Raw genomic sequence first — 24,236 nt, forward strand, 5'->3', positions numbered from 1 at the left:
TTCAGATCCGTGAGGGGGCGTGGCTGTTTCCGTCACTTAGCTTCGTTCTGGGTTCCTTCGTTACTTGAGGCCGACTTGGAGGGAAGTGGACGTTGCCAAGAAGAAAAGAAATAGGCGAAGGGAGCAGAAACAGCAAAAAGCACCACTTAAAAGCTGGTAAGAGCTTCCATGGTAACAAATGCTTCCACGGAGTCTTTGAGCCTTTGCTTCGATATTTCGACGTGCAAAGGTTTGTCAAAGGCAAATGACTGCCATGCCGCTTTCGCGGCCTGTATAGCTGTTGGCTAGCGTTGGTTAGCGTTAGCCTCTGTGGCCTGTTAGCAGGCCGCTGGGGTTTCGGCACAGGGACAGAAAAGCATTCATGTGACGCTCTCAAAAATGGGGCAGCGGTGCTTTGTGTTAGCTATCCGGCGTCGGTGTCACTTTACTTTTCACATTGCGACCTATTACGGACCCTTATAACATTTAAGTTAGAATAAGAAAATTACCTTCTGTTTGCTAATCCCGATGTACACATTTGTCATTGTAATCATTATAAGCACAGAAAAGCGTGGAGTTTGCTAATGCTATTAAATGTTGCTAGCCGGGCCCGTGCACGTTTCCGATTTAGATTTTGAGCTCGCGAGTCGATGTGTTGTTCACCCGTGTGTTTAAAACAAAAGTGCAGTATTAAAGCGGAGTCACTGTAGAAAATAATCTAAGATTTCTCAATAATGCTTTTTTTTTATTTTAGCCGCGTTAAAAAGTGAGCACAGTAGCTCGCAGTTCCCTTGTTCTTGGAAGCTGTTCATTCAAATATTGCACATTCAAATTCTGATCTAACTCTGCTGCTACATCAGCTCCACTCCATTGCTCCATATCCGACTGGATAATATGGAAAAAAAAAATACTAGTGCGCTAGCCCAGTTTTTCATCAGGATTACTTGTGTTCATTGAAAAGATGTAAGAGCATCTTTAATTGAAACTTTCCATGCTTTCTCCACGTTAACTGTTAATATTCAGCAACTGCTCTAAAACGATTTATCTTGCACGGCAGTTCTGCTTGTCTGGACTCTTTAAGTTGTTATGTGGTGAATAGTTTTGCTGGTTTTTTGGTGTTGTATTCCCTTACCCCTGTCTTTGCACAGTCAACAAGCCCTTTCTGTTCTCACAATAGTTTGGTTTTATTTGGAGGTTATGTTAGGAAAATAAAATTTGATCCGAAAGTTATGTTTCCTATAAAAGATGTTTCACAGGAGATAAGAGTGGGATTGGCTGGTGACCTCCATGTATGCCCATTTTGAGACCCAATGTTTAGCTTTACTGCTAAACTATATCTATAGATAGAAAGATATGAGAGAGAGATGCATTTAATGTAAAATTAATTGCACTTTTTATGGTCTATTTACACAATGTGCATACCAGTCCAGTTTGTGACTTCATTCATAGGCACCCCATGTGAGAAACAAAGTAAACAGGAGAGCATTTAAGCTGGGAGAGCTGCCTCCTTTAAAGCATTATAGACAATCTGGTCAGCATGATTTTCAAAGAATTTGTAGAGCTTTAACGTCCAATACAATGTTCTGTATTATAAGGTGTGCTGCATCTTAGTGTCATGTTGATCAGATTGTAGGTTTGCTTGTTGAGTTGCCCTGACATTGTTTGATATTTGTTTTTTCTCCGCGTAGCTTCAGGAGCAGTGAAGTGTCTTCATGGCAGTTCGTCGAGGACACATTAAGTATATGAAAGTGAGTACGAATGCCAGCTTTCATTTCAGTGAGTACTGTAGTATCTGACCATATTGTTTGGCAGTATGGTCAGTGCACAACATATTAATGGCATCAATTACAACTTAAAGCAAGTTGGCTGTTATATAGTAGGTACAAGAACAGCGTAACAAGTTTGTAAAAGATAATAAAAATCCAAAAGGCACACTGCAATTCAAGCAAATAATCAAAAGTTATCAGCCAGATACACAAACAATATTATGTAGCTGAAATATTGACTCTTGGCCCAATCCCATTTCAGTCTTCAACTAGTGTATTCTGTAGTGCGGGCTGTGAAAACAACAATTGAATTGGTATTTAAAAAAAATCATTTTAAGACATTTTCTAGTCATCTAAAGTAATGTTAGTCTTATCAAATATGTCATAAGACCACATTGCAGATAATTCGTGTTAGACATAATCATGAGGATTAACGTTAGGTACCAGCTTTGTTATGTTTTTAAAATGTGCATATTCATGTTAGCTTAGTGTAAATCACTGCTTTGACATAGTTAAAGTTTACATCCATTCACATCTTTGTCTAATGTATTTGGGGTTATGACTTAATTGTATTCCAGTATTTACTATCCTTTCTAGACACTTACAAGCAGCATGAATGGTCTTGGCCTTTTTGACCAGAAAGTCCCAGGATTAATGAAGTTAAGGGAACTAAAGTGTGAATTCAAAGTCTCTTTTGCACCTAACAATTGGTGTCTCTACTGTACTTGACAGACTGGGATATAAAGTGAATCACACACAGGAAAGTTGAAAAGTTGTTTGGTAGGTATTTGGCATTTGCTTTCTATTACAGTTTCGGCTTCCAATGATTACAGAAACAAACAAGAAAAATCACATTTCTTTTCATACTCTCTTGTGGGAACCTGGTCTGCTGTGTGCTGTCACTCAGCCTGTGGCTGCCATGCAGATCACCTGAGACAAGTTTGCTTTAGGCAAACAGGGACCACTATTTCTCTTTAGGTGACAGGCTTTATGGTCAAAAATTGCCACGTTATAAGAGTCATGGACTTTGAATGATGGATAATTAAACTTCAAATAAATCTTCTGAAAAAGACACATGTTTTAAGTCCAGTAGATGGATAAGTGATGGATAACTAAGATTACCGTGTTGACTACAATAATCAGATTTTACTTGGTGTGACCTCTTTTCTTATTAACCGTATAGTTGAAAAGGAGGCATCTGGATCTTGTACAGGAGCTTTTTGTTAATTTGGTGCAAACCATTTTTTTTTCTTTAATTCTAGTAACTATCAAAACTGTCCAGTATGCCCACTATTATTACTAATTTTTACTGCATCATTTTGTTTAATAAATAGTTCAAAATCTAAAGGTTACTACAGGTCATGTACTTACAGTTAACGGCCTGGGGTAAGCTTTCAAATGACCGTCTTCTGTAAGTAATTAAATCGGTTTCAGCAGCAGTTCTGTTCTACCCAACGTGCTTACCTTGTTTTGTGTTTTCGGCCCACCTGGCTGACTTGCAGGAGGTGTATGACATGTCGAACGGTTATGAAGACCACATGGGAGGGGATGAGGGGAAGGATGCCAAGACCAACCTGATCGTGAACTACCTCCCTCAGAACATGACGCAGGATGAGCTGCGGAGCCTATTCAGCAGCATTGGGGAGGTGGAGTCTGCCAAGCTAATAAGAGACAAAGTTGCAGGTATGCAAAGTTTTGAAGCAATAAATCATGTCAGATCAGATCCAAACAAGATCTTGGATTAAATGGAAAAGGATTCCTGTTAGACTTGGCCAAAAATACATGCTGTGGCATTGCCAGATCATGTCGAGGTGGAGATTTGTCTTATAATAATTTTATTTATTTGGACGCTGTTTATTAATGGCCTGTTTTCTGCCCTCAGTGATTCTGTAACTTTTATTTGAGAGATCTCCCAAATTTATTTCCTGCTCACGCTGGGAAGTAGTTTCCTGAACATTTTTGATTATCATAGCCTTGTTTTATTGATTCCAACCAGCCCAGCCCTGTTTAATTGTTTATTCTAGCATGCAATGTTTGAGATTTGTTTTTATTTTTAATATTTATTTGTTTGCAGATTTTTTTGAACTATAAAACGTTTTTTTGTTTTATTTTATTGTTTTCCTTTTTTTTTCTCTAGGCCACAGTTTAGGGTACGGATTTGTTAACTATCTTAACCCTAGTGATGCAGAAAGAGCTATCAGTACACTGAATGGACTAAGGCTACAGTCCAAAACTATCAAGGTAACGTGCAATAAGGTGTTCTACAATTCTCAAAGCAAAGATGTTATGTCATTTAACTTTGCTGTGGCTCTTGTGCTGTCCGCTATCTAGCTAGTACATGTCAGCCCGAGGAAAGAAGTACTGCTTTTAACGCTCACTTACTGCCCTATCTTATAAGTCTCTGGTGTTTGACTTTAATTCAACTTATTTTATTTGACACATTCTGTCACAGTGAGTGTATTAAATGTATTTAATTTTCAAAATGATCAATTTGATTTCTTTTTTTTTTTATCGCTGTAATGTTCTGTTGCTTCTGATCCTCCCCCCTCACCCATTTTTGTTTTATTTTATTTTTTTTACTCAGACCAAAAACTTGATGTCTAAAACAACCAGATTATTTTGTAGTTTTTTAGTCCAAAATGTTGCTTTCTGATGGACAGACACAGCAGTGTTCAGCTGAATAAAAAGATGTATAAATATGACCAAACCACTGCTATATTAATCTCTGTTCAATCAAACTACTGTTTAGATGTTTTTGTTTTACTTTGGCAATTCTTTTTCAATTTCTGCATGCATATCAGAGTTTTAATCAGGCGTTTGTTGCTTCCTGTCGCCAGGTGTCATATGCACGGCCCAGCTCGGACACAATAAAGGATGCTAACCTGTACATCAGCGGACTTCCCAAGAACATGACCCAGAAGGACGTGGAGGACATGTTCTCACGTTACGGGCGTATCATAAATTCCCGGGTACTTGTTGATCAAGGTACAGGTACGCAAGGTGAATGGCTTCCTTGCTTTTTTTCCAAAAATTTTGTTGAAATTAAATAAACAGTTTGTAAAAACAAAGTGATATCAGTCACTGTTAAGTAGCTAAAAGTAGCTGCAGTTCATGCTGCTTGTGTCAGAATAGGTGGTTACAGCTGCTCTCTCAAACCTAGGTTCATCCCGTGGAGTGGCTTTTATCCGTTTTGACAAGCGTGCAGAAGCGGAGGAGGCTGTCAAAAACTTAAATGGTCAAAAGCCACCAGGAGCCTCGGAGCCAATCACAGTAAAATTTGCAGCCAACCCAAACCAAGTGAAGAACACACAGCTCCTCTCTCAGCTCTACCACAACCAATCCCGACGCTTTGGAGGACCCTTACACCACCAGGCACAGCGGTTTAGGTGAGGGAAGAGCTACATACATATAAACTGAATGGTTCTGATGCTTGAAATGTTACCATTTTTATATTTCATTGATTATTGTTTTTTTTTTCTTAGATAATCAGTCACGTTATCATTCTTAGTGACAGCAAGTATGCTAAATACTCTCACTTTCAGGTTTTCTCCCATGGGTGTCGATCACATGGGCAGCATGGGAGGCGTCAGTGTCCCTGGAAACTCCACCTCGGGCTGGTGCATCTTTATCTACAACCTAGGCCAGGACGCAGACGAGAGCATCCTGTGGCAGATGTTCGGTCCCTTTGGTGCCGTGACGAATGTCAAGGTGATCCGAGATTTCAACACCAACAAGTGCAAAGGCTTCGGCTTCGTTACCATGACAAACTACGAGGAGGCCGCCATGGCCATCGCCAGCCTGAATGGCTACCGGCTCGGAGACAAGATACTGCAAGTGTCCTTTAAGACCAGCAAGGGCCACAAGTAGAATAAGCCGGACAATCAGGTGTAGAAGAAAGCGGGAAGTAACCCATGTCAGGCTTTTATTGCAGAAAGCTTAAGTTTTCAAAGTTAGACACACCAGTTTCAGTTTCATCATATTCAGAGTTAAGTGACATGTTCACTCTTCTGCACCTTTGTAATTGTCTCAAAAGTGTCTAGGGTTTTCTTTTCTTTTCTCCATTGTTGTTTGTTTGGGGTTCAAGGACACTCAATTTTAATTTGGAGTGGATGGAGAGGCTAAAATCCCAAATTACCACCAACATCATTTTTTTTGTGAAACTTATCTCAAAAACTAAAATCCTGTCTATATGTGTTGCATGTAAAGCTGTAGGAACTGCATAAAGGAGGCAAACCAATGATTCTTAGCAGTGCACTAAAAACAAACAAATCAGAACATTGTAAAAGATCCAAGTGTGAACTTTTCAATGATTGATTTAGTGTAAAGATAGGGTTAAAGACTGCCCTCCCCCTTTTAATTAGACAGTTTTACTGCGGAAGAGCAGTGCTCTGTCCTGGTTCCTCGTCACAAGTAGAAATAGATGCCTTAAACTATCATACAGTGGACATCCAGTAGACCTTTTAACTACTCACTACTACAAGTCAGTCTAAGAGCATAGCACTTTTAGCCAGCCAGCTTTAGGTTGCTCTGTATATCAGTCTTTTTGATGGTAATCTATTACTTCTGTATACCTTCCAGGCAGGTTTAAGAGTTCTTAAAAGAAACAGTGAGCCCTAGGAGGGAAATGTTTGTTTTGTTATCCGTATGTAAAGTGTCGTTTGATGCGAGTTGCAAATGAACCCCAGTCAGTGAGTCACAAATTAAAATGGACCAAAGGCAGGGAGAGATACTGATAACCTCGCAAGAGTTTTTCTAAGCAGATGTTCAAGATAAATATTTTTGGAGCCCAACTGCTACTGGATTCTCATTGGCCAATGTTTGGTTTTTTTGTTCACCATAATCTGCAGATACTTCTGTGATTAAGCTGAGATTTACAGGTATCAGCTGAGCTCTACTTATTGAATTTTTTTTCTTTTGTTCTTTTGATGAGGTACTAATTATATACACATAATACTGATTCTTACTGAGAGCGACGCCACTAGCTGTTTGCTGATCTGTTGGTTTTTGTTTTGTTTTTTTTCCTTTTACTTTTGAGTTAATTTTCTTTTGATTATATTTCTTTGTAGATTCATACAGTTTTGTTACCGTATTAAGTTACAAACTTGTTTTAACGAGTGCTTATCTCGAATGGCCTTTGTTATGGATTTCAGTTTAGATTTAATTTTCTTCCTTTCTTTTGTTTTGCTTGTTTCCCTTTGAACATAAACCATTAAATTTTATTTTGTTTTGCTGCAAGTTTTGTTTGGTTTGTTTGTTTGGTTTTTATTTATCCTTTTAGAATTGTTTTTCAGTTTTGTTTTATTTCCCTCTGTAGCAAATTTAGAGCGCTCCTAACACTTTGCTCGTCAAGCAAAAGTTTCTTCACTGGAAGCTTTTACACTTTTGAGATGTTAACTTATGGACCAATGTAGGTTGAGAGGATTTGATGCTACTTAATCAAAACAGATATTTTAAGGCAAGTAAGCATCTGTTAGATGTTTTCCACAATGATTTTTGAAACATGACACAAGTTCAACTGCAGAAGAGCAGCAAACTGAATCAGTCTGTTGGCACTGCTGATAGTTTTGCTGCCTGTAGTTAATCTGATTTCAGTATCATCAATAGACATCTAGCTGTATGAAGCTGCTTTTAATATCTGGCTGTTTTGTATTCACACTAAATTGTCCACTTGTCAGTGTAGGTATCTAATGAAACTAGTGATTGTACACAAGCTAGTTTCCATATTTTAACTCGAAGTGTCAAAGATTTAGGCTTTTAAAACCAAACGCACTGCTTTGATCTTTAATGGAGATTACTTTTTACCACATGGCTTTGTTCACCTATTAGTAAAAGACTCACCCAGTTAGAAAAGAATTATGTCCAGCTTAGTGTATGTTTCTTTAAAAATGCCATTAGCATCGGTGCTGCAGTTGTTCTAATTCAAGCTCAGCAGGAGTTAAAAAGCATAACACTTGGAGTTGTGTTTCTAAGAAGATACTTGGCTACAAAACTTGTTCACAATTTTTCGGATTCTGTTTTTCCTCCCCAGCAATAATTCAGCTGACACTTGAGAATATAGTTAAAATTGTCTGGCCCATCATAAAGGAGTGCTCACATTGTGAGCTTCAAACTTTGGTCTTATTGTGCATCTTGATTTAGTATCTCCATGTTGTTATTATTGTGTCAGGATCCTTAACTTTGTGCAATATTTCATGACTTGCTCAGTGCAGGTAATAGACATTTGTTATAGTCATCGACTGTCATTTTGTTTTGTTTTTTAAAAATATATAAAATTTTCTATTTGAAGTTACTGTGTAGTTATGTTGGCAGTCTAGTTTGGTTTGCATGAAAGGTGCAAGTGAGTTTAAGGGGCAGTGAAAATAAACTGCATTCCGCCTTAATTTATAAGAGGAAATAGTGTATTTTACATCAGAGGAGGCGCATTTATTTATTTGACAGTGTTTGTGGTCATACTTGATGCTTATTGCAGTGTTTTTAATGGATTGTTTTGTTTTCTTGGTTTTGAACACTTTTGACACTAAGCTGAAGTCCGTTAAATGTCTTCTAACATTTCAATAAAAACATGGTGGCTTTTAAAAAAAAGATTAAAGGAAAATTAAATGTGTATTTAGAAGCTTGTTGTGGATTTGATCTACGTGATTCTCTTGAAAAAAGATGAGTAGATGTGCACTTGCACTTTTATGTACATGTTACTGAAGTTAGTATTGCTGTGATATGACAGTATTGTTGCACATTCCTGGAAATATGGAGATGTGATTTAATAGTAGACTTGACATGTAGATCGGAGTTGGAACCTTCTGCAACCAGATGGTGGGGACAGTGAGCAGAGTCTATCCTGAAGCTTATTTTTTCTGCAGCTCTTTGTCTCAGTTTTCCTTCAACTTTAAAATTAAAGCCAAAATGAGTTTTCTAAAGTAGAATATGAATATACAATTTCAGACACCTTATACAATATATCTTAAAAAACAAAACAAACCGCTTCTTCAAAATGGCTTGGAAAGGAAAGAGAAATTTGAAACCAGTCTGGCTATTCCGTTTTTAGTGACTTTGGAATGCTAAAAACTCTTTTATTCAGATACTTAAATAGCTAAGTTGTAGCAAATTTTGTCATTTCAAGCAGGACCCTTTTTCTTTGTCTGTTTTGAGACTCGCATCCTTTTCAGAAGAACTCGCACTTGTGAGCGATGATGTTTGAAAACTAGAAGTGAAAACTTTTCTTGGCAGTGAAATATGGTACAGGATGACCAGCATACAAGACAGTGCATGGGCTCATCCTGAACAACAACCAGCTAGAAGAATGCCAGAAATAGTGGTTTTATTTTACGTTTGTACTCCCCAGGCCTTGGTTTGGATGGATATGGTCCGTTTTGAATTCAAATTACCAAAACGTAAAGCATTGTCTTTGTCTTTTTGTTATTTAAATAATAAAAATTAAACCAAAATGCTGAAATGGTGTTTGTGGAAAATTTAAAGCACATCCTTACTGCTTCCACAGGAACTAAGACCGTAAGCAGCTCTGTACAAAGTTTTGGCAAATTGCTGGTATTGGGGTATTCATGTTGCCAAAGAGGAAAGACCTCAGCAATGATCTTACAATGATCTTAGAAGCAATTGTTGCTGCCCATCAATGTGGGGATGTCTGTCAAAATACAACTGTTAATGTGTTTAGAGTGTGGGATTAATCCCTGACCTTTGATTATACTTTTTTATTTTTAAGACCTAAGTTGTGCTCCTGAGCCACTAATTTTTGCTGCCCTGTACCAGTAATTTTTTTAAGTGACTGCATCTTTGTACATAAATCAGTGCACTGTTGGATCATTCAAAGAACTTTCCATTTCCATTGGTGTATTTCTACCAATGCATGATCATGCTAATTACCCCAGAGGGAGCTTTCAGTCACAAAATTAACAATGGGCCTTTTTGTAGACAACAGAGTTTTTCTAGAAACTTACTAAATCTTGCCCTAAATATCATGACAGCTTTGAACAATTATTTTGTGCTTGTCAACTTTCTTGCATGAAATAATCTATAAAATCCAGCTAAATTTCAAGCTAAGTGTACAGAATTTATTTATTTCTCTTAGGAAAAAGGGGAAAAAAGGAAAGTTGAGCACATAAATTCATACATAACACAATTTTTTTAAAATCATTGCTACTTTTAAGTCATTGCTGCTTAAGGTGGTTTTGCAAGCTGTTGAATCACTGGGTGCACTTAGTTTTTCACACACTGCTTCTGCATTTTGGTTTAATTTTTGTTTAATAACACTGTAATATGCCATGTTGTTGTTCATCAGAGGTTGTATTCAAAGAATTTTAAGATCTCCTGAAGGACCAGATTATGTAAAAACCTTATAACTGACAGATGCTATACTTTCTTTTTACCTTGCCAAGTATAATCCAGCATGTATCATGAGCACTGCATATACTTATCTTAAGCTTAATAGTCTGAGGTTAATTATTAAAATAAAAACTCTCACAGCACTGGTATGTAGCAGGTTTTTATTAGAAATGAACACAAAATTAAAAGCAGTGGTATAAAAACACAAATTATGCTATAATTTTCATTTGCTAGGGATATGTTAGCATATTTCTTAATGTTGCTTTAATATTTATGCATAAACACCTTGTCTAACAGAGAGAAAGCCCCTGTTCTGTTGCTCTTTGTCTATTTGCTCCTTATAACATTCAAGTCTTTCAAGGTCTCAGCATTATTGTCAAAAATGAGGCAACGTTAAGGCATTTCAAAACCTAGACTTAAGTTAAAACTGCAGTCATGTTTCATTATGACGGCTCTACTGTGGATTTTAATTGTCCCCCTGGAACTGATAAACACTGATCTCCATCCAATGCATGTCATCGTGACGTATGTTCATGTCTGCAAGTGCATTCAGACAATGTGCATTCAAGATTTAATAAAATGCATCTCCTCACACCTCTCTACATGCAAAGCTGAATAGAGACATGCTGTTTTGTACATTGTATCAAGTAGTACAGGTTTCTGCATGGCACAGACTTTGAGTGAACTTTTAGAGCCTCGGTTTGTGCCTTTGTAGGTGCATCTACGTGCTGTAGAAGGCATCGTGTAAAATTGTCTCAGACTTGACAGAGGTTGTAGCAGGGCACGGGTTTCTCCAGCACGTTGTCTCCATCCACTTCAAACACATAATCGCAGCGATGTGTGATCAGCGGAGCATCAGACAGTGCCACGCTCTGATTGCCAAAGGAGATTACTGTGTCTCTCTGTAGGGAAGATGACAGCGGTAGGTCTACAGTTAGGTCAAAGGTAGGAGGTGTTGGGGAGGACTGATAAGCCAGGGTTTTTGGCAACATGCGTACATATTGTCATTAACTATTTGGTTCATATATATTGAGCTGCAGCTATGGTGTTTTCATTTCCCATTGCCAAGTTTGACATTATATTTGATTTGTAGTTCAAAATAATTACAGCATGTACCTTACCTAGGTACTTATGGACCAAGGTTTCTCTACTGAAGGGCAGGTGGTTTAGCACCAGCCGCTTCTCCAGCTCTTTAAAGCTCACTTTCTCTTAATTGGCTGCCCCTCATAAACAAAGGGATGAACAGCAGGTGGGCGGGGCTTCTGTCCTCAGCAGAACTGTTTTCCTTAGATGACTCTGAAGCCTTAGCATTTGGTTTATGGAGACTACTTGTACATACCCCGACCATATATTTGAAACTTGGTCGTGGTTAATACAAACATAAGAAAATGAAAAAATAATAATTGGCCTCCTTTAATTTTCTCCCACCTTGATTATTGCGATTCACTTTTCACACGCTTCTCTAAGTCCTCCATAGCTCGTCTCCAACTGGTGCAGAACGCAGCAGCAAGACTGCTAACAAAGCCTAACCAGCAGTCACATATTACACCCATCCTTGCCTTCACTGGCTTCCAGTGGCGCCAGTGTCCGGCAGCCTCGCCTCTGTCAGTGCGCCCCAGGGTGGCTGTGGCTATAATATAGCTTGCCATCACCAGTGTGTGAATGGGTGGATGACTGATCTTGTAAAGCGCTTTGGGGTCCTTAGGGACTAGTAAAGCGCTATACAAATACAGGCCATTTACCATTACCATAAGCTCTGCGTGGACAGGCCCTTGCTTATATACCAGAGCTTCTAAGACCTTATCATGTAGCCGGCCTCTCCGATTGTCTAACAGGGTCTCCTAACTGTTCCAGTCTCTGATTTTAAAACCAGAGGTGATCATTGTTTATTCCGTCCAAACTGAACCAGATTTCTCAGTCAATCAGATCAACTGACTGTTATTTGTTTCAAACAATTGCTGAAAACTCAATTTTTTTGTTTGCTTAATCTTTTCCCCTTCATTTTTTGCCATAGTTTGCAACTATTTGCATGTATGTGTGTATGTTGGAATGAATGTATGTCAGTATGGCTGATTATGTGTCTGTATGTATGTTTAAACATGTACACGTATCATCAATATGTGGCTTTATTTAAACTGCACTTTGTAACTCTGTGTTTTTAAAAGTGCTATACAAATTGTTGTTGTTATTATTTAAGGATAAATACCTGCAAACTGAGGTTGCAGACTCTTGTTTCTAGTTCATTAACTATATACAGGATTGGATTTTGGGAGAATTTTTGAAATCTTTCATTTATGTGAACTTTGATATATACTAACAGAAACGGTCCTTACCCGTTCTTTATTGGCAACAGTAGGTACAGCAGCAGAAGCAGCTGTTGCTGATTTATCAAAGTCCTTCTTGCATATATGAGCCATAATCCCAGCAGCTAAGGCATCACCCAGAACATTGATCATTGTCCTGAATCGATCACTGATGAAATGAGAGGGGGAAAGTTCATCACAAATTGACCAATTTAGCTAAATAGTAAGACTTACTTAAAGATAATAACTTTTGTGGGACTTACAGCACCCAGTCAATGGCTACAATCAAGGAGATGTCAGCAGGTGGTAAACCCACAGAGGTCAGGACAATCACCATTGTAACCAAACCCGCTTGAGGTATCCCAGCTGCTCCAATGCTGGCTGCGGTTGCTGTTATACTGATGAGACAAAGGAAAAGATGTTAGGGAAACAGATTTTCAACACAAGGAACTTCTCAGGGGAGCATCTGTTCTCAGTATTTATTCTCACCTGATAGTGACCAGCTGGCCAAAGTCCAAGTCATACTCATTGACTTGAGCTATGAAGATGGCTGCCACTGCTTCATACAGGGCTGTTCCATCCATGTTGATTGTGGCTCCCACTGGAAGCACAAATCGAGCAATTTGCCGGTCAACTCCACAGTTCTCCAGGAGACACTTCATAGTGATTGGCAGCGTGGCTGAGCTGCAAAGAAAGAAATCAGAGGATATAAAAGGATGTCAGGTTAGTCAGCAGACTTCAATCTGAACCAAGGACTGGTAAAATGTCCCAGTTAGAAATGTAGAAAGATCTACATTGGTGGGATATAACACATAAAAATGTCTGTTTTCTCTTACCTTGAAGATGTAGCCAGTGCAATGACAAGAGCCTGCAGCAGCCCTCTGATGAAGATGAATGGATTTTTGCGGGTAAAGAAGAAATAAAAGAGAGGCAGCAGGATGAGGCCATGCACTAAGAGACCACACAGGACAGTGATGAAGTACATGCCCAGCTTCTCCCCCAGATGGCCTGGGTCGTGCATGTCCAGGATCTTTCCTGCCACCAGGAACACAATGCCAAAGGGAAAATACCTTCAAAGAAGAGAAGATAGGATATGAATTACATTCATTTTCTTACCACGTTGACTCCTGAAAATATATGAAAGTTTTTTTGTTTCTTTCTGTGTGTGCGTCCCTACAGGAAAGGATTTCCATCCTGACCTTAACCCCAAACAACTCCATTGGGATTATTTGAGACATCAACTGTGATCCGGCATCAGTTTGCTGACCTCACTAATGCTCTTCTGTCTGAATGGGAGCAAATCCCATGTTGTATGCTGCCAGGCATCAGAAGAGTGCCAGCTGTTATAGCAGCAGGCTGAAGCTCATAGACGTGACTTCACATGTTCAAAATCACATATTGTACACATGGATACAATCAGTCTTTGAAGCTTAAAGTTTTTTTCCGACATACACTGCATGGTGCTTAGCACAATTCAAGTGAGTTGCCTGATGTATTTACTTATGAGTTTGTAGCACTAATCTTATATAAAAGAGTCCTCTTTGCTCCATTCATATAACTGTATTTCAAGACTCAACTCATTTCCAATGAGAAGCTTTGAGGTCACTTTAGATACACCACTGAGTTTTCCTCGAATCGCCATGAGATCTATTTTTGGATGTAATCTGGCTCTGCTGTGTGAACTTCGTGTAGTCTGTCTTTTATTGGATGCATGTGCGTGATACAGTAGCATGTATCTGTGTGTGTGACAGAAAAAGAAAAAGGGAGACAGAGAGAGTGCAGTCTTACCACATAGCAGCATTGATGATCTTCATGACACACTCGTTGATGCACTGGCACACATTGACGAGTGGTGTGCCACGTTCCCCCATTTTCCCCAGCAGCAGACCTGAGAACAGATAACACAGTCGCATGGTTGTTTGTTAATAGTTGTGGTGCAACCTTCTTATCCCGATAAAGAAAAAACAGACTTTACAAAATTTAACTAACTGCATCGTAGTTAGTTGGTTAGTCATATAAATAAGCTATAAGGCAGAGCAGCGCTTGCTTTGCTGACATTGCTAATAAAGCTCAAATTTTTAGCTCCTTTTAGTAAGTCTCCATGATCTGTGAGAGTACAATATTTCAATGAGAAAATACTGTACTTTTTATTCCACTTCAGGTATTCAATATTATGATCAGAACTTCAGTACTTTTCAGACAAAGTTGTAAAAAACATAAATACCACAATGCATTGCTGCAAATGAAAACTAGTCTACAAAATCTTTTGCTTGTGCCACATTGCAAAATAAATATATATATTTTTAAAACCACACCTTCTTGTGCCCTTTCAGATGTTCAGATCCAATATTATGCACTTAGTGGATATAATTTACTTGTTCAACACACCCTTTTTTATTTCTTTTTTACTCTTGTATTAAACTTCCCATAACTTATTTTCCTTTATAGAGAGAACTATACAACTGAACTGTGTAAAGTAATTTTACTTTCTCTGCATATATGACATCAGCCAATGCATCATCACATTTACTTTTGAAACTTTAAGCACATTGTGCTGATAATAGAGACATTACTTCTGATATCAAAAGTCATTAGTTTATCACTTTTGAAATGGAGACGTGGAGAGATGGCATGAGACAACCTGCCAGTGCAAAAGTTGTTATGTCCTGTAATATAACCAATGCAATAATGTATCTATGCATTTGCATGGTCAGCATGTAACTTATTTATGATCTTGAATAGGCTGGCTTATTTTAAAATCCCATGGTTATTGTTATATAAAACATTAAAGTTGAATGGTGATTGTCTTACCCATTGTAGCTGAGAAGATGACAATCCCCAATACATTCATGCCTTTGCTTGTACTTGGGACAATCTTATACTTGATGTCAGGTGCAGGGGTGATCTCCAGGAAGACTGGATGACCCAGGCGAGGGTTGTGGTAATCGGGCATGACATATACATAGTTGGTCTGAGACACTTTTGCGTCATTGTTCTGTACAATGGGTACCAAATCTGTCCGGTACTGGCATGAAATGAAAGAACAACCATATAGATCTTTTACTACGGGCATCTTGAAATTTGAATATTTGAAATTAAATAATATTGCGCAGTTCTCAATCAGTAACTCCATGTTGTCGACTCACCTGCTGAAAAGTTGCTTCAATCAGGTTTGATGGGATCATGTTCCTGCAATGTACAATAAAAAGAAAGAAGCCATATGATCACATGTGTAGGATGATATACAGTTCAACTGATGGCAGCTAGATCATTTACTTGTGTGTGACAGATTCTGAAATGATGGTCAGCACTTATTGTTGACCTTAAAAACAATAATGGGTTGTGTTAGACACCAAATAAGCACGGACGAGAAGTGCTTGGATTACTCGGGTAAAAGAAAAAAACTTGCCGTAGGTGATTTTCTATAATTCTTTTACAACTGGCCTCATTTATGCATCTACTGGTAAATAGCATGAAAAGCTAGATACTAAATGTGTGTGGTGAGACAGCTTTTTTGAGTTTTTAAATATTTTTATCTTATGTTTGAAGAAAGTATGTACTGTTTGTGATGGTTTTGAGGGTGAAAAACATATTAAAAACAAATTGTTAGTATTTTTTCAGTATAACTATTGGGATGCACAAATACAGTTTTTCACAGTAGAAATCTTCAGAAGCTTAAAATGTAAAAATATGCAATGGGTATGTAAATAATTAGGCTCAAATCATCAATTAAAAAGTATCATGGTGTTCAGTTATTGAACATTTAGACTTTGTTATAATAATATGATAATAATAAGATCAATGATTAACCAGCAATTATACTGTAAACCTTATAAATAAAACACAGTCTCACTTTTGTTTACAGTAGGAAGTTCTTGTAGATGGTGAATCTAACTGCTAGTACTAAAAATGAAATTGCATATTTTGCATCATTTTGTAAAATAGATCAACTTATAATATACTGTTATCATTAAGATGAGCCAGTAGAATATAAAAAGCACCTTGAGTGGCTTGAACAGTACTGCCATTTCTCAATTCTCTTGCTTCTGGAGTATGTTAACTTTTGATACTTCCATTTATTCTTACAATAATAAGTTTTACATAGCGGATATTTATTTGGCCCACTACTTGTACTCATATGTCATCATATACCGTAAATATCTCCAGTGGCCGAACTCATTAAAGTAGAATAGTTTCCTAGATTTAATGAGTTTTTATAAGAATAGTGAGAAAAACACAGGTTACGTTTTCACACAGTATAACAGCACAGAGAGTTTCACATGTTAAGGTTGATGGAAGCTGAACAGGTAGACCCAGCATCATCAGACTGTTTTTATTCAGCCTGCGTCAGTGACACTGGCACCAAACACATAAGACGTCTGAAATGCGCACCTCACCACAGCTCTCCAGTTTAATCTCATTTAAGTGGATCTTTGACATGAATGGCCTGTCAATAAGCCTGAGCCTGTACAGGAGTACAGGTTCAATCTAACAAAGTGACTCTGCAGTAGGATCTTCTGAGAAAGTGTCAGCTTAAAGAGTCACAATTAACTCTTTCCCTATTCTTAGTCAAACTGCTGCAAGGGTAATGACATTGCAACAATGCTACAAGGATTTTAAAGGATGATGTTAAAGTTTACCATTGAAATTCTGTGTTAAAAATCCCTCCACTGTTGCCAGAAAGAGTTTAATATCAAATGTAAATTAATGTTTTGATGAATACAGATTTCTGCAAAGCTCTCATGTCTTTCTGGAAATCTAACCTATCTGAGGAGATTTTGTGATTAGGTAACCAAACCTGAATTAGGTTTTTTCTGCATATTAATAAAGTACTGCTTGTGGGAAATATGATTTTCCAAATAATACCAAATTAAGTCATTTTCTACTTATTTATGTATTTATTTATTTTAGTTTGAGATTAATTAAGGAATATGAAACAGATATAAGAGAGATCACTTTACTGGGAGCTCTAAAAGCTGATCTTGTGAAATGCTCTATTAAAACATATATATATATATATAAGAGAAAAAGCTTGCTGAAAAAGTAATTATTTACAGAGTTTGCATCTCTGTTAATGTTCACTGCAACAATATACAATTTAGATTCAGATTGCTGCTGAGTAATTTGCCATTTTTTATTTATTTATTTTTTTATTTTATTTTTTACCAAGCACATCCTGCTGACACAACTGCTAGCTTTCATCCAGCAGCATCAGCATTTTAAAATGTCCTGATTCAGTGAAAAATCTTATAATTCGTTAGATAATCTCTGGTGCCACTGTAGAGATGATATGTTTGAACGCCAGATATGGCATGGTTTGCTATGAATAGTAGTGTGAATAGATGAAAGACTGAAATCTTTTGTTTCTGTGTGAATGTTAACCTGATGAGGTCCAGCAGAGCATCAGCGGAGGTCATAACAGGCCCTGAATGTGAATGGTGACTGTCTTTTTCAGAGCCGGTCCCTGGGTGAACGATGATAACCAGCACGATACCAACGATGACAGCAATGAAGGTCGTCCACAGGTAATAAGTGATCGTCAGGACTCCCAGACGACCGCTTGCCTTGGTGTCCATGGCTGACAGGCCAGACATAAGACTGGATAGGAAAGTAGAAGAGGTATAATTATGGATGTTGGCTTTACAAAAGACTGGAACTGAAGTAGATTTGAATTAGTTGTTTGGTTTTCTAAGGCTGCAGATTTTCAATAGATGTAGTGACATTTAACTGGTGGTGTTCAAACTGAAGTGGAGCAATAGGAAATATGACATCCAACACATGTCCCAGACCAAATTCAAAGCTAGCATCTCAGCTCTTGAATGACTGTACCATTAATCTTTGTGACCAGGACATCCCACACCTCTAAATTCTGTAAAAATATTTTCCTTCAAATATATATTTGATTTAAAAATCAAAGCTATCATTTACCTGGAGGTGATAAGTGGGAGAATCAACATCTTCAACATCCTCATCAGCAGTTCTCCAGGGAAGGAGAAGTAGATCTTGGCCTGTTAAAGACAGGAACAGTTAAGCTTTGGACTTGTTTTTGTTTTTTGTTTTTGTTTTTTTTTTTGGGGGGGGTGCCTGCAATGAACTCAATACAGTTTAAAAAAATCATTATTTACAAAAAGTATATACAGAATATGTCACCTGTTGTAGTGTAGTGTAGTCAGGTTAGGGGTAGACACTGGACAGGTTGCTACCTCATTAGATGGTCAACACACAGAAAAAAGGAAACCACACACTATCGTATCCAGACTTAACCCAATCCTAGAATCACCAATAAATTACATTTAGGTTCTAAAATTAATTTAGTTAATCTAACGTGGATGACTTTGGACTGTAGGAGGAGGTCAGAGTATCCAGAGCTGGCACAGAGAGAACATCCAAACTCTGCTCTTGCATAAGTCACATGTAGTAATTTTGATTAATATCAAATTCTTAATAATAAAGAAAGTTAGTATTATGCTTGTGTTTCACAGATTCTTTCACTCATCATTGGATGAAAATAAAAATGTACTTTTAGAGCATTCCTGCTACTAGACAAGATTACATTGAGGATCCACACTGGACACATAAGCTTCTCGGTTTAAGAGCGTCTTACATCACAGTGACTTCATGGTTGTAGTCTGTAACCTTGAATGAGACATTGCTACACATGGAAATAAAATCATAAATACAGGCTGGAAAAAAACAAAACATTGAGAGAAATTCAGTATGGAATGACAGACTAATTCATTAATTTTCAACTACTCCTGGGAAACAAACTAAACTTATTGAATCTGGAAATTGTGTTTATTGTTTATTTTACATTATGAGGCTCAAATAATGGACAAGTTATTTCTTTATACCACTGTATTTGAAAGGAAACAGATTAATTTTTCTTTCTTTTGGTGAATCAAACCAATAACATTTCATAAACTCCATAAAACTGATTGAATCCTGGGTTATTTCACATACACAAAGTTGCATATAATCCAGTATTGATCTTTAAATTTTTTACAGTTGTTCAGTTGTTTATGCTAATCTTCTCCTCTTACCTCTGACCTGATTGTCTGTGTCTGCGTTCTTTCTCATTATTGCATAACGGACCTTATCTACAGCCTCAGTGCAGATATGTCAACATGTCAAGAGTACTCATTGCCTATTCCTTTTATCCTAACTGTTCTGGTAATTTGTACATATTCTGGACTACATTCTAATGTAACGAATGTCTGTTAGAGCCTAAGTGAGTCACTTTGTCGTAGTTTGATTTTCTCTCTATTCATACATTCATTCATCCATCCATTAATTCATACCTGTGTGGAGAGGTTGAATGACCGGAGTATAAATCCAAGCACACAGCCGGTCACTACCGCAAAGACCGAGAGTGTCAGCAGACCATTCCTCTTGCAGTAGTCCTTCACGTATGCCCTGACTTTCAGAGACACTGTATTTTCTAATAACTTCTGCAGACATTCCATCCTGATTCAGGCTCAGTCTGTATCCCAGCAAATCCCCCCCACCCCTGTCGCTGGCAGCAGATATCCGAATCTCTTGATGAGTGAGAATTGTCGGTATGTATCTCTCTAGATCCACGGCAGAGGAGAGCAGGTGTACCTGAAGAAATGTGGGTCCTGTTTAACTCTGAGGAGCTCATCCAGTCTGAAGGAGGAAACGTTGACTGACTTGTTCCTGGTAAAGCAGTGTCTAAAAGGATTATCCCTATCCCATACGAACATAGTCTCCTTTAGAGACACTCAGGCTTATTAAAGAGGCTAAAGGTAAGCTCATTATGAGTTATTACTACCTGTGTCCAAGTCATCCCATTCACAAATGCACCTTCATCCACTTTGTCATCTGCAACTTAAGCTCTTGAGTGGATGTTTACTCACATGTATGTAATTAAATAGTTACATTGTACTTGCTGAGAAGCATAATGTAAGAATTACAGGAAGGTTTTATAAATTAATCGCAAGGTCTCTTTTAAATAATACAGCAAAGCTTTCTACTCATGAAACTTTTTTATTAGACTGAGGAATGACCTGTCCTGGCAGGATTACCAGAGGCAAGGCCAAAGGCATGATGCCAGCATCAGCGCTCACTACTCAGACGTGAAACTGATTAACAGGTCTGGACATACACTGGGTAGCTTTAATGTCATGATTTGTCACTTAAACTAGTAAATAATACCATCTTGGTACAAAAAGAAGCTCAAATTAGTTTGAAGTTGAAGGCATGAACTTTAACCCTGCAGGCTGTGAAGGAAAAGATGACCACTCTCACACTAGCATGGTTTACACACTACAATCTACACTGTTGTTCAAGCAGAATTAAATTTATAGCTAGTGACACCAGATTGATCATATAAAGAATCTAAAGGAAAAATATAAAGTATTGTCTTATGCAGTGGAAAACTAGTGATCAATACAGCTGAGTACTCTGAGCTGCCAGCTGTCTGTTGTAGTGTGCTGTTTGCATGCTGTTTTAATGCTTTTTGTTGATGTCTGCTAATCCTTTTAGTCCACACTGACCTGGAAAGAGATCCAAATTTGACACTGAGCATTCTAACAATGTCTACCTACATCACCTTTAACCAGTCCAATAGCATTTAATCCTTGGACAATGCACGCAGTAAGATTAGTGGATGGAACAAACGGCAAACAAATACTTACTACTTTTCTTTTTATCTCTGCTTTTAAGTCTTAATCCTCCAGCCAAAAGCCCCAAATTACTTTTAAATGCATCATACACTAACATTAACAAACAATAACTATTATTCTTATTAAAAATATAATTTTATTTAAATATTTACAGAACCATCAGTGCTAAAACCTCAATGTGGGTGTAAAACCTCTTATAAGTGAAGCGAATAGCAAACCACCCCTAGTGTCTGTGTATGAATTTGTTGCTTTGTTAGCTGTCACCACTGTATCATCTAGAAACAATTTTATTTTATATGTATATATATATATATATATATATATATATATGTGTGTGTGTGTGTGTGTGTGTGTGTGTGTGTGTGTGTGTGTGTGTGTGTGTGTGTGTGTGTGTGTTTTTACACTATATAAGATAAGATAAGATAAGATAAGATAAGATAAGATAAGATAAAACTTTATTAATCCCTCGGGTGGGTTCCTCTGGGAAATTCGGTTTCCAAAAGCACAGCACCGACACAAGTTACAGAGTTACAGAATATTATATATATATATATATATATATATACACACACACATATATAAATACAGAGACATATACAAATAAAATATACGAAGGGGATAAATAGAATAAATAGGAATAAAAATAAAAATACAAGTGAATTGCACATTTAAAGTATTGAGGTCTATTGCACCATTGACTATTACTATTTAGAGAGATAACCTTTATCCTTTAAGTGTTTCTGATGTTGACGATAGAAATTGCAACAGTTAAAAATATCTCAAATGAAATGAAATGCAAATCTTGTCAGAAGTTTCATAATCCTTTTTTTAAGAATACATTGCAAGTTGTCATATGGGCTATAATTGAAGTCATCTGCAGTTGAAAACAAACATACGTGATGTGATGTCTTAGAAGTCAACTCTTTAACAAAGGGTTGACACATCTTTTCAGATGATCAGAATCAAATATTTAATTTAATGTATCTTTAAATAAGAAATGTATACTCAGTGAGGTTACTGCCAGCTCTGTGTTCAGTGGTCTGTGTCAGAGTTTCTTCCTCTTCAGCAGCTGCAGTCAGTTTCTGCTGTAACAGCCCAGTGTCTCTGTAGTCTGACTGAGGGAGGTTTTTGTACAGCTACAAATCACTGTGTGAACACATTAGCACTGTTTATTACATGGATACTCTTACAGTAGTAAACTGCTGCATCTTCAGCCTGAACTCCACTGATGGTCATAGAGAAGTCAGAGCTGCTTCCACTGCCACTAAATCGAGATGGTGTTCCTGACTGTCTTATGCTCACATGTCGAATTAGGAGCTTTGGAGTTTGTCCAGATTTCTGTTGATACCAGAACATACACTGACCATCACCACAGGTAGCAACAGCTTGGCTGGTCCTACAGGTCAGAGTGACAGTGTTTCGAGGAGTAGATGTCAGTACTGGAGGTTGAGTCACAGTCACCTGACCGCTGCATCCTGCAGACAAAAATAAATCATTTATTTATCAGCAGAAATCAATGAGAGAAAAAGCAGCACATCATGTTTGAAATGTTGCTGAGTGAACGAACCTGTAAAACAGCAGCAGGTCAGCGTCCAGATGAGGATGGTGATGAGAGTCATGGTGGTTGTGCTTTCTGCTGTGTTGACTGACAGATGTGAGTCCTGCAGTGTTGAAGTCACAGGACTATAAACCTACTCAGTTCTCTGGAGGATCAGCTGATGATGCAAAGCCTCCTCTCTATGGAAATGATTTCTCTGCTCTCAACACACTGAAGGCAACGTGAAACAACTGAAGAAAATATTTACATTGGGATTGCAACTGAGGTGTCCATGGCTGCAAATGATACGTTTTATTTCGAGTGTGATTAGTATGAAATCTAAAGTATAGAAAATTGTGATTTTTTTTTACTTTACTTTAAATTTGCTTTGTTAGTAGTCAGTATTGAGAAGCATTTTGTTAGATGCTCTGTTACAAAGACAGCAATTGTTTCTATTTCCAGTTTGTAGATAGTCAAGATATTATCTTTATTTGTAGGAAAAAAATTTTTTTCTTTTTAAAGCATTTTAGATTAAAACTAGCATAAATGTAGCTGTTTAGATTAAGTATTGGGGTAGCAGACATTTTCTAAGTGCTTAGATACTTGTTCTGAGTGCAGGAGGTTTTTGTGCGGCCACTTAGTGAGTTTGTATCACTGTGGTACACTTTTGGCGGAGGAACCAAACTCATCGTTGAAGTACCAAAAACTTTTACTTTGCAAAACATGTAGTATTAATAATACTACATATACTAATAATAATACTAATTAATCAACTTTAGGTTTTTGTATGTTGCTAATAATTAAGGTTAAATTGAAAAAATGCTGATATCACAAAATGAGAAAAAAACGTATTCTTTCCAAGCTGCAGTTAGTTAAATTCATTGAATCAATGAACAATTATCTATTTTCATCATACTTTATGTTTTTTAAAAATATTTAGAAAAGTCAAAATAAACTAATAAATTAAAAATGTAACACTGCAGAAGAGCAGCTGTAATATTTTAGCTCATTATTTCAATATCTGCTTATTTTTAGATTTAAAATGTGATCCGTAGTTTTGCCAAATTAAAAAGCTGATTTTTTTAGAGTAACTGCAGATCATCTTGGTGTTCATGGCTCATTAACTTTAAATGTAGTTTTAAAGGAAGTGAAAGAAACAGATGACAAAGATTTGACTGTTCACATGAGTGTTTCAGCTTGGTTCATTTATATATAGAACATTATCACAGAGATGAGTTATTCACTTTGAAGTATTATTCAATAGATATAGGAATAGATTACCATATAACCGCCTTTCAAAGTTTCTTCACCTTTTTGACTCTCTCCTCTCCCTGCGCTGTCTCCTCCAGTGGGTGTGTTGAGGCCCACCCTGACTGTCCTCCCTCCCTCTAAAGAGGAGGAGAAGAAAAGCAGTGCCACTCTGGTGTGTCTGGCCACTGGAGGGTTCCCCTCAGGTTGGAAGCTGGGCTGGAAGGTGGGGGGCTGTAGCCCATCTTCAGGGCTGTCAAACAGCCTGGAGGTCTTGGGGACAGATGGTCGCTACAGCTGGAGCAGCACCCTGAGCCTCTCTGCAGACCAGTGGAGGAAGGCGGGCTCAGTTAGCTGTGAGGCCAGTCTGAGTGGACAGAGCCCCATCACTCAAACCCTGGACCCTGACCAGTGCTCAGAGTAG

At 37.6% G+C, this 24,236-nt stretch overlaps 2 protein-coding genes and 1 pseudogene across 8 annotated transcripts; 2 read left to right on the plus strand and 1 right to left on the minus strand.

The window, feature by feature from the left end:
- On the plus strand, nt 1-6,980 carry elavl1a (ELAV like RNA binding protein 1a). Of its 6 annotated transcripts, none has more exons than XM_084915262.1 (7): nt 1-156; nt 1,668-1,727; nt 3,248-3,428; nt 3,883-3,986; nt 4,583-4,736; nt 4,906-5,131; nt 5,288-6,980. In XM_084915262.1, the coding sequence occupies exons 2-7, from the start codon at nt 1,692-1,694 to the stop codon at nt 5,610-5,612; spliced, it is 1,026 nt and encodes a 341-aa protein (XP_084771388.1). In that variant the 5' UTR covers nt 1-156; nt 1,668-1,691; the 3' UTR covers nt 5,613-6,980. The 6 variants fall into 6 exon arrangements, with proteins under 6 accessions (XP_084771388.1, XP_084771385.1, XP_084771387.1 ...); XM_084915259.1 differs by having other exon boundaries at nt 2-156; nt 3,236-3,428; XM_084915261.1 differs by having other exon boundaries at nt 2-156; nt 3,236-3,428; nt 4,583-4,730.
- A 3,857-nt stretch (nt 6,981-10,837) lies between these two features.
- slc1a8b (solute carrier family 1 member 8b) lies at nt 10,838-20,116 on the minus strand. 2 transcript variants are annotated; one of them, XM_084915256.1, is made up of 11 exons: nt 19,684-20,116; nt 18,314-18,393; nt 17,768-17,983; nt 15,532-15,574; nt 15,197-15,410; nt 14,174-14,273; nt 13,222-13,455; nt 12,875-13,069; nt 12,649-12,783; nt 12,416-12,554; nt 10,838-10,984 (listed from the first exon to the last, which is right to left on the minus strand). In XM_084915256.1, exons 1-11 carry the CDS (start codon nt 19,846-19,848, stop codon nt 10,838-10,840), a joined length of 1,668 nt encoding a protein of 555 aa, XP_084771382.1. In that variant the 5' UTR covers nt 19,849-20,116. The 2 variants fall into 2 exon arrangements, with proteins under 2 accessions (XP_084771382.1, XP_084771383.1); XM_084915257.1 differs by having other exon boundaries at nt 15,197-15,458; nt 15,514-15,574.
- Nucleotides 20,117-22,623: 2,507 nt separating this feature from the next.
- On the plus strand, nt 22,624-24,236 carry LOC146365858 (immunoglobulin lambda constant 6 pseudogene; annotated as a pseudogene).

This window comes from Perissodus microlepis, chromosome 19 (assembly GCF_051167445.1).
Source record: "Perissodus microlepis isolate ML-2025 ecotype Zambia chromosome 19, ASM5116744v1, whole genome shotgun sequence".
Taxonomy (NCBI): Eukaryota; Metazoa; Chordata; class Actinopteri; order Cichliformes; family Cichlidae; genus Perissodus; species Perissodus microlepis.